Here is a 16600-nt window from a genome sequence, read left to right on the forward strand (position 1 = left end):
CGCCAGCCCGAGTGGCTGGCAGGAGAGCAGGGAGTGAAACACCCGGTGACAGCCAGCCCTGCTGGAGCTGGATGCAGGAGAGAAAACACAACGCAGAGGCTGAGCCAGGCTCTCCCTCTCCCCGGGGATCAGGGCAGACCCGTGTGCTCAGCAGCTCTGTGCCCGTGAGCTGCAGAACCCACTGCAGGACGATGCGAAGGGAAAGGGGCTTTGTGGTGTGACATTTGCACCGTGGAGCTCGTCTCGTGCCGTGCACGGAGCTGGTGACGAGCTGGGAGCGCAGAAGGCAGGGCTCCTGCTCGCTTTAATCGCTGCCTCCACGCAGCCTGAGCTGCCAGGCTGTGCTGGGAAGGTCACCCGTTGCTTAGTGACTGCCTGAGCCCATCCTGCTTTTGGAAGCTGGAGATGGTCTGAGGGTGGGAGATGCCATTCAAACCCCCCTGCGCCAGGCTGGAGGAATCTTCCTCCTCCGCCTCCTCCTCCTCCTTGTCCTCAGGGCAGGCAGGGCCCCGTGGCTGCAGCAGGAGGGTGGCTGGGAGCTGCTCTGCCCCTAAGTCCTGCCCCTGCTGACCTGCAGAGGGATGTGAAGGCATGAGAAAACCTTTAGGAAATTCTCAGGAAACTGGGGCTCTGCAATGCTTCATAGTTCCCATGGGAAAAGGGTTTGTGTCAGTCCCCTGGGGTGCCCCGTGTGTCCAAGCAGTGCCCCCAGGCCCTCCCATCCCGCAGGCTCACTGGACCCGGTGGCACCTGCATTTCCCTGGGGGTCCCCAGGCTCCCCTGATCCCACATCGCTCACAAAGCTGCTGTTTGGGGTTAGAGACAATCCCGGTGGCAGCCGAGTGCAGAGACACTCCATGAAACACCTCCGACACACCGCAGGAAAAAAAAAAAAGGTTTTTTATTGTCACCATTATCAACGTTTTCATTAGCTTAACACTGAATTGTAAATCACTCGATCGTTACATATTGTCTGAATAAAACCTACAGACAGGAAAAAAGTACAGCAGAACCCTCTCCGGCCACAGGCACGGCACGCCGCGCTTCGGGCACCGCGCCCAACGCTTCCACCCAAGGCAGCCCACGCACCTCGCAAAACACCGGGCACGGGGGGCAAGCAGGCTGCCTGGCTCCATCACCTGTGTTCCTCCAGCCCCGCAAGGTTAGATCTCAGCAGACAGCGTTAAAAACCTCCGAAAGGTTTTGGAGCGGGTTACAGAGCCCCCAGAGAGCGGGATCAGCCACCCCTGCTCCTACAGAAAGGCGAAAGGAACGGGCAGCAACCGCTCAGCGCCCCGGAAGCGATGGGTTTGGGGAGCAGCTCACAAAGCACAAAGGTTGGGCCCCAGGGGAGCAGCCCCGGCCCCGAGCAGAGGCCAGCTCTGCAGCAGTGCCCCGGGCTCCCCGCGGGACGGCCGGCTCAGCATGGGAGATGCTGCGGGCAGCCTCGTCCCCACGGGCTGCAGTAAGGCCTCGGGTGGAGAGGGACGGGGAGCATCTGGGGGGCAGCACAAAGCAGAGGCTCCTGCCTGTCCCTGCTGTCTCCTGGCTGCCTGCACAGTATGTGTTTGACCCCCAGCTCCACCCAAGCACGGCACAGAAGGACCCCCCCGATCTGAAATGCCACAAAATAGAGCCGGGACACGGATCCCAGGCGGGTGGCAGGCCATGGCAGTGCTGTGTCAGGGGTCTCGGGGGGAGGCGCTGCGCCCCCAGCACGTCCTTCCCACCTGAAGCAGGGAGGCAAGCCCAGCGCAGTGAGGCTGAGGGAATGCACCGTGGATTCGCTCTTCCTGGCTCCAAAGAAAGCCCAGAGCAGCTCCAGGTCCAGGGGATGAAATCACAAAGCAGAGACCAGAGAGCGGCGCTGGGGAAGGAACCACAGCCCCAGAAAAAACCTGCTGCAAGATTTAACAACCCAGGCTGTGTTTAGGGGGACCTGGAGCCCTCAGGGGGCAGCCACCAGAGCTTGTGGTGCCCAGGTAACTTAAAATCAAGCCACTGGAAAAGCACGTGGGCTTCCGCAGCAGGTGTGCTCCGATTCCTCCCTCTTCTGCCCATGTCCCTGCTCAGGAAGCAGAGCTCGCTGCTGCCCCTGGGCTGTGTCCTTCCTGCAAGGCAAAGCCCTCTCCTTCCCGAGCCAGGGGTCTCAAGCCCAAGCGAGGTGCCCAGCGTGCTGCATAAATGCAAAGGCTGCCTTTGCGCTGGCCCAGCAGAGCGGGGTTTAACACCAGGACTTTGGTTGTCATTTTAGCTTCTGGGAAGTCATGAAGGGAAAAGCGTTCGGTCTCGGCCTCTTTTTGCTGGTGCTCTGTAGAGGGCTGGTGCTGCCTCCCTCTCAGCTTCAGCTGCTAAAGTGCAAAGGACCAAATGCTACACAAGGACCTGACCCCTGTTCCTCTGCCCCACCGAGGATGGGAGCCACTGCCGAAGGGAAGGGAGGGCAGAGGGCTGCTGGCACCGCTGCAGGTGCCTGGCAGAGCCCGGTGCTGCTGCATGGTGAGCAGTGGGGGCTTGGCATGGACTCGGGGCTGCCTGGTCACGGAGAGAAGTCTGGCAACGTGAGTTTAAGACTCATAAGCCACATTTAGAGAATACCGAACTGCTGACAAATTCCCAGGGGAACTACCACATTCCCTGACTTGTGCTGGGATGCGCTTGGCAGCCAGGCAGCCCCCAGACCCAGGCAGGGCGCAGCAGTGCTGAGCGCAGCTCAGGGGCTCTGCCATGCAGGGGGCACAAGCACCCCGCAGGCAGGGGCAGTTTGGCTGCACACACATGAGGACACCACTAGAACATGCTTTGGGTGTTCACTGAGGTACACGTGGAAAGGATCTCAAAGATCGTCCTCTTTTCTAAATGTTTGGCTCAAATTGGGGAGCTGCAATTTGGCGTTAGGTGCTTGCCCCAGGTCTCCGTGCGTCCCTCTGCATTACTAAAGGTGCTTTAAGGTCTGCTTGATTTCCCGGGCTACTGCTGGCACTTTGCATTTACACAGCTCGTTTTGCTCTCCAAGCACTTCAAAAATGACTGGGAATTATTTCATCACTTCTTGGGGCTTCCAGCATCACCGCTGTCTGCGTGGCTGGCCGCCTGGAGCACGAGGCGGGGACTTCTCCTACGGGAAACGCTGCGAGGAGCCCACAGGCAATGGACTGGGATGCTGGTTTGAAGCTCTGTTATTTTATGCACTCATCAATGATAGAGCTGCCTTAAAATCCAATATCCTGATCCTGCCACTTTGGAAAAATCTGTAGCCGAGCCCAGCGTTATCTGAAGACTGGCACAGAACAGCCTGCTCCCATCTCACACGGCTGGGATATCCCCCGAGCCTCTGCGAAGGTGCAACCTTCCTCTGCCTTGGGTGGAATTTTCTCACGGAATGGACAAATACCACCTATGAAATGGACAAAACAACCCACGAAGCCTTTAAAGAAGAGCAGCTCAATCTGCTGCTCTGAAAAAAACTCCCGTTAGCTTGCCCCTGCCATCCTGAGGAAAACAGGCAGCTACTGGGCAGAGTTGTGTGGCCCCAGAGTGCAAAGGCGTTTTTTGCTTAATCAGGGCTACAGTGGCAGTGGGAACCATTCGTATTGAGTTACAAATACTAAGTAGCCTAAGAAAAACAGGGTGCTTGAAACAGTCATCGAGTTCATACCGAAAGGATTTGTTAACTCTGTAGTACGAAGTCACCTACAGCTGCTTCGTCCTTCACCTAGGAGAGATCTCACGTCGCTGGGCACACATACTCACAGCGAAGTCTACACGATGGGTATTTCTTACAAGGCAACAGCCCAATCTTCCTTTTTACAATCAAAGTTCATACGGATCTTTTTCAAAAGTGATGGAATTGAGATTGAAGACAATTATAAACTGTATCAACAATATGTACTACAGCCTGCAAGTCACAATCTGTGCACACCAAATGGAATAGATTATTGCTTGTTAGCCTATTAGACTTTCTTTATAAAAAGATTTTTATACAGAGTACAGGATTATGACAAAACTAGCTAAGTTGTTTTCATCTTGAAAATACAACATCAATTTTTTTTTTCAACAAAGGCTTGAATAGTAGCTGAGATTTAATGAACAGTGACAAATATTTACTAATAATTTAATGGTCAGTTTGAACAGAATTTCCTATAGGACTCTTTTCTGGTGTTTATTTACATATGCCTCTTTTCTTTTGGAAAAAAAAAAAAAAGTTGATAAAATATAACAAGGAACACAGAAATCAAAAGAATGAGTAAACTCCATACTGAGAACATTAAACAGTTTTGAAAACACTAAATTATGCTATCCGTTAAAAAACATACATCATTTGGTCTTTAAAGAAAAATATTTTTCCTGCTTTAAAATATTACTAACAGCATGTAATAAACTAACTTAAAATGAGTTTCATAAAAAAGTTGTCTTGCTGTCTAAACATTGCTAAACATGCTTAGGTTGAGATTCTGTTAACTGCCTCAACACCTTAAAAACAGCTCCTCTACGGGAACTTGTGATATTCTGACTCCAGAAGACCTGCAATTTAGAACAGTACATTGATAAAGGATCCAGTAGCTAGAAACATTAAATATATATCATCGTTCAAAGCAAAGAAATCCGCAATATTCGTTTAAACAACCCATGGCCAAGTGGTGGGGATGTGCTCGGCAGAACAGCGACGTCCCCCGGCCCCGATCCTGCCGTGGCCGTGCGGAGGCGGACGCCTGCACGGTGCAAAGGAGGCACAGCAGCCTGCCCCCGGGGCTTTGGCTGCAGGATGAGGACCCTTGGATTTAACTGCAGAACGAGGACCTCGCGTTGTCTCTGTGGCATCCCAGCTGTGTCGGGGCAAAGGGAAAGCGACACCAGGAGAACATCACACGCGCACCTGGACAAACCTGGGCTCACTGCGGTCACGGCTGCTGTCTGCTCAGACCACAAGGTGCAGGGAGGGACACTGGGGAGAGATCACTGCTCTCCGAGATGCTCTCAGCGTCAGGATTTCCTCGTTTTCCATAGTAACAGGAATGCAGGAAACATTTAGGGATCAACTCTCCTTTTTTTTTTTTCTTTTCCTGCAAGCAACCTTCCCGTTACTATTGAGATGTAGTGTTTTGTGCACGAGGATCAGGGAACCAACCTGAAGCTGGGCAGGTATTCATCTCTCCTCAGTCTCATCCCTCATCACCACTCACAGACCAAACGTATTATCACGTTTAATTATTTTTAGTTGGTTGGTTGGCTTTTTTAAGTCTCCCGCTCTCCCTCTCTCCCCCTCCCTGATTACAACTAACAGCTAGACTCAGACACAGGAGAAAAACTCAGTCAGGACTTCTAAAGGGGACCAAAGTTTAGTTTTCAGCTGCTCACCATCCTAGCAAGCTGCTACTTTTTACACAAGCGCACTGATAATCACAACTATCACATTACAACACCTTAGACAGAAACTGGCAAGTCAAATTTGAGGGGAAAAAAAAGCTTCTGTTTTATGACAATAAGCTATCCCAAGCCTGAGACTTGCCTTGGATGCTGCACTGGGGGGTCTTTAAACTGATGGATAACTAGAAGATCTTTATTTTTTTAAACCACAATATGACTTGGTCAGCTCAGGAATCGTGGGCATGAGTGAAGCAAGAATTTAGGCTGGGCAGTACTGTGCAACTTTACTGACCCCAAACTCTGCGCCCCATGGGCACTCTGAAAAGGGCTCCTGTGAGTCTGTCGGTTTACGAAGGGCTGTTGGTTTTGTTGAGTCTGTTTGGTTTATTTCTGGACTCGCCAGTTCACATGGCCGTGTTGTGCATGGCAGCCAGGGATTGTAACGTTCACTTACTGTGGAGAAACAGGACTTGGAAGTGACTCGAAACAAAAGTGAGAATCACTGGACGACGGTCAACCATGGAAAAAATGCAGAAGAAAACAGTCCAGAGCAGACTGCTAAAACTGCCTCCAAACTCAGAACCTGAGATGTTAATCAAAGTAACACAAGCGGAAGCATAACTTTGTTTTACCCTGACAGTGAACTTTCAGCATGATTAAAAACATACGGAAGATAGTCCTCGATGTGAAGTAGTCCTCTTTTAACAAAACCAATCGCCTTTGAGCTTGCAGAGCTTTTGGAGGGATGAGATACAGAGACACGTTACATTTGCCAGGCATAGAGGAACTGAGCTTTTCTATGGAGTCATTAAATAAAGTCATTTTTTTTTTGGCATATATAGTCTCCTACTCCCCGTGAAAGACTGCAAAAATGTTGCATTCATCTCACTGGACCCAGGAAAAATGTGATTAACTAGCTGTTACTAGTAGGTAATGTCCAAACGATTGCCAACATGAAGTTTTCAGCATTCCTTAAGACAGAAGCCCTGTTACTCAGTTACCAGGTTTGGAATGTACCCGGAGCTCCCCACGGTCCTTTTAAAGACATAGTTATTAAAAGATCCAGTGCTACAAACCACTAAATCTACCTAATCTATTCTAGTTCATACACATATTGTACAATATTGCCTAGTACTCACTACATACCAAGAGGAAAGGATGCTGACTTAAATTACAGTAAATGTGCTTTTTCTTTTTAAAATAAGAGAGCCACGACATAGTTTGATCAGCATGCAACAAACTTTCTTCATCTAATATATAGAAATTGTCTAATACGATTAGAAAAAATAATTAGTGAGAGGCCAGAGACATATTTGATCAAGGAAATTAAGAGATTTATCTGAAATGCTGAGGCTTTTGCCACTTAAGACTCAAAAACCTATTAATTCTATGTCCCTTCTCCTCCTTCCCTCTCCTTTGTAATTATAGCATTTTTACAGACATTAAGGTAAGGCCTATTATTTTTGCATCTATCCTGCAGTTTATCTCAAAATAATTTAAAATGCCATAGACAAGCTTGGACCAAAAGCAACTGCTTTTACCATCCACTCTACACTCATGCTTTTATTCTAACAAAGCCAAGGTCCGCATGCAGAAATAAATGTTCAGTATTCCTCAACGACAGGCCAAGAATCTGCTCCCTCCTGAACACGACATGGGACCTTCACTATTAAATCACAGTCAAACATCTCCAAAAGCTCATTTGGAGACCACAGCCATCAAATCCTCATGAAGACTATGAGAAAATCTAGCCAGAAAGGGCCTTTTAACAGGAAATCGTTGGAGATTCTCCATTATTTTGGCTATTCCGTGTTTTCAAATAGAAGTGTTTACTTGTCTGAAGGATCTAGCATGCCTTACTCCAGCATGTGACTGCTGACAACAGCTGCTGTAGCTCAGCAGCTCAGAGAATGTGCGTTACTGGGTTCATCTACGAGACTCTTTTACAGCTAGCGTTGCACTTAAAATAACAGAATATACATGCTGTGACCACCAGGTCTCCAGACTCCTCACCCACTACTGCTCCATACTCTGGGGACAGCATCTCCTCTCTCAGGACACTTGCCGATGCCTGTGTATTACTGAGATTGCCTACAGCGACTTTCTTTCCTCAAGGAGGACCGTGTGCCCTCCAGCACCTTCTTGTCAGATGACAACCTGAGGTTTCTTTCTTCTCTACCCCCAGAAATCTCAACCTCCTCTCCCGTGGCAGAATAAAACAGTCCTGTTTCAGGTCAGGCAATAGCACAACAGGAAGGGCAGCATCTCCAGCAGATATGTACCAGCACAAAGGAGATGAAAGAAAAGCAGGAGAGAGAAGACATCGGGGCTGAAGGATGCACAGCAACGAGGGAGTCAGTATAAAACCTATCTCAAGCAGCAAGTCTGACGTTCAGCTCCCACTTCCAGTGCTTTTGTACTGAGCAAAATTGCAGTTAATTAGACTGCTAAACTCGAACTCTGTTCAAACTGTCTGGTCTAAGTAGGCGCTTATTCTCCCACCAAGTATGCTTCATCAGCAGTGGCAGACAAGTAACGCGGCAAAGACACTTGCTGGTAATTTGGCACAGTTTGAAAACACAGCAACGACAGCGTTACAGTTAACGTGACTCACTGACGTGGAATTGGTACTTAAGGGTTGCAGGTTTCTTTCTTTTTCTTTCTTGCAAGAAGAAAGATCTCAGAAAAAACGAATGCTTCCTCTCAAACTTTCTACTCCTGCTCTTTTTAGGTCAGAAATTGGCCTCTGAATTTTTCAGGTACTGTGAGAAAGAACCTAAGAAATTTGTAAGATGCACGGTTAAGCAAAATGCCTTCCTTACTCCCCCCATACTCCTTCAAATGCTGCAACTTTCCAGGGTTAATACTGATCTGAAACAAGGGTCCAAGAATGACAGCGAGAGAAGTGAAACAAGAGGTGTATGTCTAATTTGACAACTAGGACTCATGCCCCATGGCACCTCCTCCTCGGACGGAGAGGGTACAGCGCCCTCCCCCTCGTCTTCTGTCTAAGGTCACTGGTTTATCCTCCTCTTCCAGCTCCACAAGAACTGATTGAACATGCATTGCGCTTGAGGTCAGAGTTCCAGCAAACAAAACCTTGACAGCATGTTTAAAAAACAAAAGCAGTTCCCCCTTCCTTACTCACTAAGACCTGTCACAGCAGGGTCCCACTGTGCTCTCCAGGGAAAGCTGTGAGGACTGACGCAGGAGCGGGCCCGTAGTGGGATCTACCATCGAGGAGGTTGGGAAGAGCTTGTACCAGCCAATTGCTAAAGTTGACAAATCCAGTTCTTCCAGGAGGACCCTGGCGACTCCCATGAAGTGCTTGCGCTCCATGCGTCCGTAGTTCCCCCAGACTATCACCTGAGAAACAAGAGGGGGGAAGCACAATTAATCCTCAGACTTGGACACCTGCTTGGGAAGCAGCAATCTGATCAGAGGGATCAGAGGGATCTCTGTGCATTCTGTTTATCCAACCTCCTTGGGCTTTACTAGACTCTGGGAAGAGCAGAAAGTTTTACATGGGAGGAACAGAAAGTTTTACCCTACAACAGGAATACACTGGTATATGCTATGCTGTTGGTGACGTGAAGCTTGGCTGATGGTTTTACCTTTGTTTTAAGCACAGCTTTACAAATCTGAACGTTACCAGACTTTTTTCTTTTTCTCCCCATGAAAAATAAAAAATAAATGAAAGCACGTGTGGATGAAACACTCTTCTTCTGCTCTAAGTGCTGGACAAGGCAAGTGTGTGCACAAGGTGGGAAAAGGGAAGGAATGGCTCCTGGTCTGGAAAAATAACCCAACAAAAACCGAGTAGGGCAATAACTTGGGCCAAGAGCCAACCATTTGAGGAAAAGTCTGTGTCTTAACATCCGCACTCAGGCCTCATGGCGTGTGGCAGATGGCCACGAGGCACGGTCACTCACCTGGAGAAAGGGCAGGAGCCGAGCGCTGGCAAGCGGGACTGGTGACGTAAGGGGCACACATGGGGCGGCATGCGGGGACAGCAGAACAGGCTGCCGAGAACGGCTTGGAGACGCAGAGGAGGGTGTAAGGAGAGAGCTGGCAGCCGAGCAGGGGAAGCTGAATCACACTTACGACACGATGGAGACCAGTGGGTGGCACAGATGTAGTGAGGGTCATGGGCTTAGGCATGCTGGAGGGCTGCGTGTGGCCGAGTGGCCCTACGTGGCTCAAGACAAAGGTGACGACTGACTCCAGAGCGAGTTCATGTTCTGAAGACGAGAGGATGAGGACGATGGGTTATGATGGTGACTAGGGATCTCTGGCTAATCCTGAGAGCTTCTTTCCCTAGGCTCCGAATAACCAGAATATTAGAGTTTTCTGTAAAACGAGGTAGGAGAGACATCAAACGTCAATGTTTATGTCAGCACGGGATGGAGCAAAACACTGCAGAAAGCTGGGTTGGTGGCACAGCAACTGGCAGAGAGCCAGGCTCTTAATTTTATTCCCTTTTAATAAGTTCCAACGGGACAGTGCAAGGTGCAATGAGACATTGAAACCGGTCCTGAAACAGGCAGCCAAATCCACAAACGGAGCAGGGCACAGGACAGCAGAGCTGCAAAGAGGCAGGCACAACTCCACTCCTCTTTGCAGCAGGGCTGCCCTCCTGCACCAGGGCTGCTGCCAAGGCGAGGACATGGCTAGGATACTGCTTGAGAGGCTCACAGAGGACCATATACTGACAGTTACTGCCTGCTTTTGGGTTTCTGCTGTGCCCGTAGGAAGGCAGCAGCCTTTCTGACTGAGTGGCAAAGCAGGGCAGAGGCATTTCTCACTGTCCTATTACAAAGGTCTATTGATAAAAGCACGATCAAGGCAAAGACTCGTGAGAACCCTCTCAGCCATGGTTGTGTGGCAGAAGGTGAAATGGTGGCGTGGGAGACACAGCAGTGGATCACCCAGGGGACCATTTCCAGGAGCAGCTGGGCTCTGCCAGCTCACACCACCCCGAGCTGACCTCCTTGGAGGCTATCCGGAAAATGCTGCTAGCATATCTGAAATGAAGACTGATTTATGCTTCATGCTCAACTTCCCATCCTTGTTGAGGATAAAATCCGTAGTTCTTAACACCTTCAACCCCTTTCGTGAGCTAATTTTTAGGTACTTTAGGCCTGCCTTGCTTCCACCTTCCGTGTGACAGCACTGTGGCTGTGACCCACAGAACTCGGGGTGAAGGCCCACACGGCTCCAAGGCTGCAGGTAAGGAAACCCAGACCAAGCCAGGCCCTACCACATTTCAGTCAAAACCGTGTGCTCTGCCTGCAGCAGGGGAAAACGCTTCTGATTGAGGTAAACGAAGAAGAGTTCATTAAGGAGAAGGATCCAGTAGATTAGCTGGCAATTCATATGTCAGCAGAGGTAAGCAACAGAAACTCACAGGTTAATTGCAGCAGTATTTCCAGTGGATTTTAGCCAGGGTTTGTTGGATGGGAATGATTTAGGTACGAATAAACCAATGGCATTCACTCTTTGCCCTGGAAACATACGTACAGGATTGAAAACGTGAGTATGGCAGAGAATGTATGGCAGGAAAAGAACAGAGGTAGAAATAGGTAGGATATGTGACTGGGTGATGGCCAAAGCAGAGTGCTCTGAATGCAAATAAACACAGAAGAAACCTATGGTGCCAGGCTGTTCAGCCCCTACGGATACCGTCTATCTCCTAACTGGAAAACAAAACAAGAACCTTTTCCTGGGAAGCAAAGAAAGGGAACCTTTTCCTGGCAGGGTATCAAATAATAAACAGTCTGAGCAAGAAAAAAGGTTTTTCCTTTTGTTAAGTTCAGACAGAGCGCATGTAGTTCCATGAAAGCATTATTAGCTTTTTCTCATCTGTGTTATTTATCCAGATTCTTTGCCAGACTTAGTATATTCCAGCACAGGTGGGAGAGAAAGAGACAGACCTGAAACCCACTCCTCTTACCTGTAATACCTTGCCCTGAGGGCTCTCAGGAAACAGTAACACCTGATTGTACAAAGGGTCTAAAGATTTGCGGGCCACTTTTGTCTTCTTTTTCGCAATGCACACACCGTTCTCTAACAGGTAGGCTTTGATGTAAGCAGCTGAAAAAAAAACACAACACAAATATGGTCAAATATGAAAAAACCTTCATGCTCACTTTAGACAAGACAGAGTGCCACGTCTCTGTCTCTCTTATTCCCAACGAAGGCATGTACAGCAGTGAAAAGCTTTGCCCAGCCAGCCTTATTTTCCATATGACAAAAATACTGCTGATTGCCACAGAAGCCAAGCAGAATACAAAATTTTCCTTTTCACAAGCATGACGGGAGGCTGAAGCTCAGTGAGCTGTTACAGGAGGTCGAAGCACACTACCTGGCAGTGTTTTGGAGCCGGGTTTTGGTGTCAGTCCTCGGGCCTGAATGATATCCACTTCTAGCTGCCCGTTTCGCTCTTGCAAGCCAATTTCCACATCCCCTAAACCAAAATGTCAGAACAGACAGAACACTTTCAAAACAATATGTTTGTGGGCTAATAAAATGTTAACAAACAATCTTTGTGTCATGCCCACTATGAGCTGTAAGGAACTGTAGGCCCTAAGTGCCTGATCTCCTCCTGCTTCACTCTGCAGAAGCTCTGCAGTGATTCAAACCCACATTTCCAAAAGCAATCTCTAATTTCAGCCCTTTAACACGGCTTTGGTGACTCAGTCTCCTACTCCTCAGCGGCAGCTAGCCTCCATTCTCTCCCAGACTGGAACAGCCAGAGTTGCAGGCTGCTTGGGAAAATGCAATTATGGTATACGGTAAGAAAATCTGTACAGAGCCTGATGGGCCTTGGAGGGCAAACAGAAAGATGCACAGGACGCATTTTCAGGTTTTTAGCTGCGTTTTGCTTAGTCTGTGCCTTTCAGCTCTGGTGGAGGAAAGCATAAAGCTGGTGCTCCCCTGCTAACGCTGTACTAGCAGCAATCAGCAAAACCTCGCAGCCAAGCCTACTTGATTTAACGCAGAAACAGAGCGGAGGAGTGGCAGAGCAGCAGCTGCTGGATGCGTTATTAGGTGGCCGTAGGAGTGGTCTGTTCCAGATTCAATTTAAGCCACGTAAGATCTCTGTGTTCCTTACCCATCGAGGTGGTGGCCAAGGTCTGACGCCCAACAAATTGTGCAGGGCCCATGCTCCCCAGGAAGTCACTAAACTGCCCAGCAGATGCCAGATGGACTCCACTGAAATTCAAGCTGCAAAATAAATGGATTTTGGCAAGTGGTTAATTTGCATTTTAAAGCAACCCGGTAACTAAAGAGCCTGATTTAATATATCCTTGAAATGAATGGCATCTGCAGAAGCCTTTTCCCCTGCAAAGCTCAGTGATTTCAAAGGCAGTTTTGTTACATGGGATCCATTTAAAATCCTTTTCCTTGCAGAGGAAAAAAAAAAAAAAAGGAAAAAAAAGGCAACGATGGTTGCAGTCACCAGTCTGATACTTATCCCTAATGAATTGTCTACAAGGGCAAATCTCTGCCATCCCAGACCCACGTGCAGCCTGTCACCTCTCCCAGGGAGCATCACCATCTGAGCAGCTCCTTGGCGTGGTAGCTCTCCTTTCCCAACCTCCAGTTTTGGGAAGGAATTAACACAGCTAGAGAGGTAGCCAGAGGGGAGCTTAGGGGTGCTGACATCCATCCCCTTGGGACGGAATCCCCCATTTCTCTCAGACACACACAGCAACTCACCTATTTCTTGACCAGAGCCCTATTTCCTATCACTCAACACCGGAGTCACGCTCACTGGGTGGTTTTGACACCTGCTTCCACCACCAGCCCGTGGCCCAGCCGCTGAAACACAGCTCAGGAGGTTTGTGGGGTTACCCCCGCTGCAGCGCCGGGTTTGCGTGCTGCCCCCCAGGGAAGGTGCCGCACAGGGCAGCCACACAACGTGCAGCCCCCAGCACTTCTCCAAAGGCCCCTGGAGGGGGGCATTCCCCACGTAGCGACACAGCTCGCTGCTTTGGGAATTAATTCCTTCGAAATGAACGGGCGAGGAGGGCCACATGTTCCCTCCAGCTTACCCTGGTGATGAAGATGGGGAGAAGCCCTGCCTCCGGGGAGGGCTGTGCACTGCGGGCTCACAAAGATCCCTTGAATCCCCCCTGCAAGCCAGTTACATTTAAAAGACATTAAAAAAAAAAAATCAACCTTTTTTTAACCCCATTCACCCAGAAGAGCGGTAATTTCAGGTTGAGGTTTCAGCTCTCATTAGCTGCTCGCAGCCCCAGTCTCAGCCTGCTGGGATATTTATTTACTCCCCCGAGGAAGGCAGCGCACAAAGCTCAGCATCTGCCTCCAGCTCCTTACGAGCCACCTTGTGCGGAAAGGAGGAGGGAGGAGGGCACCTTGGCATCCTACAGACAGCCTTGGGATGGGCTCCGAGCGGGGCAGACTTCCCCAAAGCCTCCCTCAACTCAGTGCTTCTTCACCCTGCATCCACGGCGTGCACCAACACCCCAGGAGGTACTCTGAGACACCACAGAAGCAGCAGGAGTTATAATTGGCACTAATTGCGGAGAATATCTAAGTCTGTTCTCAGTGTCACCAACTCCTCGCAGGCACAGGGTGCGTCCCCAGTGCCACCGTCCGTCCTGCAGGGACCCCATGGGTTCAGGGTCCCTGTCCCACCGCCCAGCTCTCCCCATCCCCATCAGGGCAGCCCCCAGGAGCAGCACCCCGAGCACAAGGCACAGAACAGAGATCCTGGACCTGTCATGCATGGGGACAGATGCGTGCACACGCAGGGCTGCTGAATCTGCAGGGACAGGGAAACACGACAGGGAAAACAGGGGAAGGGGGAGCGGGCAGGCTGTGTAAGGCCGGTTATTTGCCCATACAAGGAGGGAACGAGGGAGCTCTGCCACTCGGGAGACCAGCGAGGCTCCTTGAGCACAGTGAGCCGTCCACAGAGGGTCAAAAAAGGATGAAAAGTTGCGCTTGGAGAACCTAAAATAGTTTGAAAAACAGGAGATCCGACAGAGAAAGACATGATTCAGCAGGGGATGAAGGGACTCTCAGCCAGAAGGTAAATGTTTTCTTTATTCTCTTCAACTCGTGGAAGATAAATGGGCACAACTTCGGTCTCGCTCCTACCCCGGGGAGTACGTGACCTGAACAAGTGCGTAAATAACCAGCCGGTGAGACACCTCGCTCAGGGAAACGCTCACTGCCGTGCTCAGAGCAGATGCTCGGTCTCATTAACAAGACGCCCAGGGTTAGGGTAACAAAGGAGTCCAGCAGCAAAGCCTGGAGCTGCAGGAGCCCGAAGCGAGCTCAGACTCGGGGCTCTGTGAGTTCCCCATCCCAAGGGCAGGGCTGCGAGGCAAAACTTGGCCAGTGACCGTGGTGGGGACACAGCTGGGAGAAGCCCACCCGCAGAAACCCCACTTACTGCTCACTGCAGGACAGCAAGGAGAAGCCTTTCTGCCCCCCGAGGACTCCAAATACTTCACCAAGTGCGCCCCATGGGGCTGTTTCCCATTACCTGTGGGGCACAGATTCACACTGAAGGCTGATGCCAGTATTTGGCAGGATGGCACAGGGTCCTGCACACCGGCACACCCCTCCAAACCACCAAATTAGAGCACCTCTTAATGGGGCAGCAGATGCTGCAGCTCCATCAACCATGTTCCAGCACGGAGGAAAACAGCAGGAGCACGAGAAAAGCAAGGTTAAAAAAATACAAAGCACCAGAGAGAACAAGAGCTGCTGGGCTGGAGGTGAACAACGGCGACTGGAAGAGCTCGCAGCAAGACCAACGTCGCTGTTATCTCTGCTCAGACTCAGAAGTCGGAGGGTTTGGGACTACCTCGAAATGATGCGCACTTGTCAGAGCCACTTGGGCACCAGGGCCATGCTGCAGGCACACGGCCTGGCTGCCCACTGCCACTGCTGAGGAGCAGCTGGGAGAAGCAAAGCTCCTGTGCTGCTTCCTAACGTGAGGCTGATCTTCAGAGGGATGGCAAAAGCCCCTTTCAAACCCCGGGCCAAGGCAAGGACTCGAGCAGTCTGGCTACCAGCCTCAGGCAGGGGGTTTACCAGCACTCAGTATTGCATTAGACAATTAACGTTCCCTCAATTTGTTACGTTTGGCTGGGGAAGGAAGATACAGGGAATTAATTCTTGATCAGATCATGCCATTAGCTGGTGGGACTGCCAGTTACGTTGCACAGAGGCTGGGCTTTTGCAGCCCTGCTTTAATAGGCATCGGAAACACCAGCTCTGCATCAGGCTGCTGGGCTTTTAGTGATTCTTGGACATCTCTTTGGGTATGGCCAATAAACCTGGAATGGAAACAATTTCTGTCTGGAAAAATCATAAGCCATCTCCAAGAAAGCTCTTGCTTCTCCCTGGGGAGGAGAGGGAGGAGAGGAAAACACAACTGCAGACATTTAGCATGCATGGGAAGAGAAAACAGCAGGAACCATTGAGCTGCACCGGCTAAATTTAGGGTGCTCAAATCCCGCTCGCTGAGCTCCGTGCACCAAGTGCTCAGCGAGGAGCTGGAGTGAGCAAGTGAGGGGGGCTGAGGACGGTGTGGGCTGGAGTCTGTGGGACAGACCCTCCCCATACATTCAGCTGCTGTTTCTACAGCTGAAGCAGGGGGGAAGAGAGCTCCTCCAGCGCGGCCCTGGAAAGCGCTTGGGCACCCACCCAGTCTGTCCCAGCCCCGACCGCTTCCCCTGCTCGCTGCTGGGGTGGACACGGTGCCCCCTCAGCATCCCCGGGACACGACCATCACCCGCCTTGCACGAGGAGCTTCTGGCCCCAACAGGCCTTTCACATTTCTGTTCCACCACGCAGAAGAGAGAGCACAGGACTCTTTTGGTCCCATCACTTAAAGCACGCCCCGGCACACCGCACCCTTCCTTCTCCCGAAACGCTCCACCTTACGGGCAGAAAATGCTACTGTAACCTGGTTATCACCGATAAAGGATGTCTTTTCTATTTCAGTGTAAAGAGAAGTGCTAAAAATAGCTTGCAGGAATAAAGAGGGAGCATTTTGCAGCTGACTTGCAAATAGCAACTGTCATAGCATGGCCCTGGGGAGCGGGTCTGCTGCTACGGAGCCGAACAGCAGCGCGCCGAGAAGGATGAACAGGTGACACGTGTCAGCCTGCTGGGGAAGGGCACAAATCCTCCACCCAGAGAGCACAGCCCAGCCTTTTGGGCAGGAAAGAAATTAATTGTCTCTTCT

The 16600-nt window shown here is 50.4% G+C and overlaps 1 protein-coding gene across 1 annotated transcript in view; it reads right to left on the minus strand.

Annotated features, from left to right (window-relative positions):
- Positions 1-884: 884 nt before the first annotated feature.
- RIMS4 (regulating synaptic membrane exocytosis 4) overlaps positions 885-16600 on the minus strand; it is a 55103-nt gene continuing 39387 nt past the window's right edge. The window contains exons 3-6 of the mRNA XM_068701056.1: positions 12482-12594; positions 11732-11833; positions 11321-11460; positions 885-8733 (exon numbers count right to left, since the gene is read on the minus strand). Coding sequence (XP_068557157.1) covers positions 8515-8733; positions 11321-11460; positions 11732-11833; positions 12482-12594 — 574 coding nt within the window. The 3' untranslated portion in view covers positions 885-8514. The remainder of the gene's footprint in view (positions 8734-11320; positions 11461-11731; positions 11834-12481; positions 12595-16600) is intronic.

This window comes from Anas acuta, chromosome 16 (assembly GCF_963932015.1).
Source record: "Anas acuta chromosome 16, bAnaAcu1.1, whole genome shotgun sequence".
NCBI lineage: Eukaryota > Metazoa > Chordata > Aves > Anseriformes > Anatidae > Anas > Anas acuta.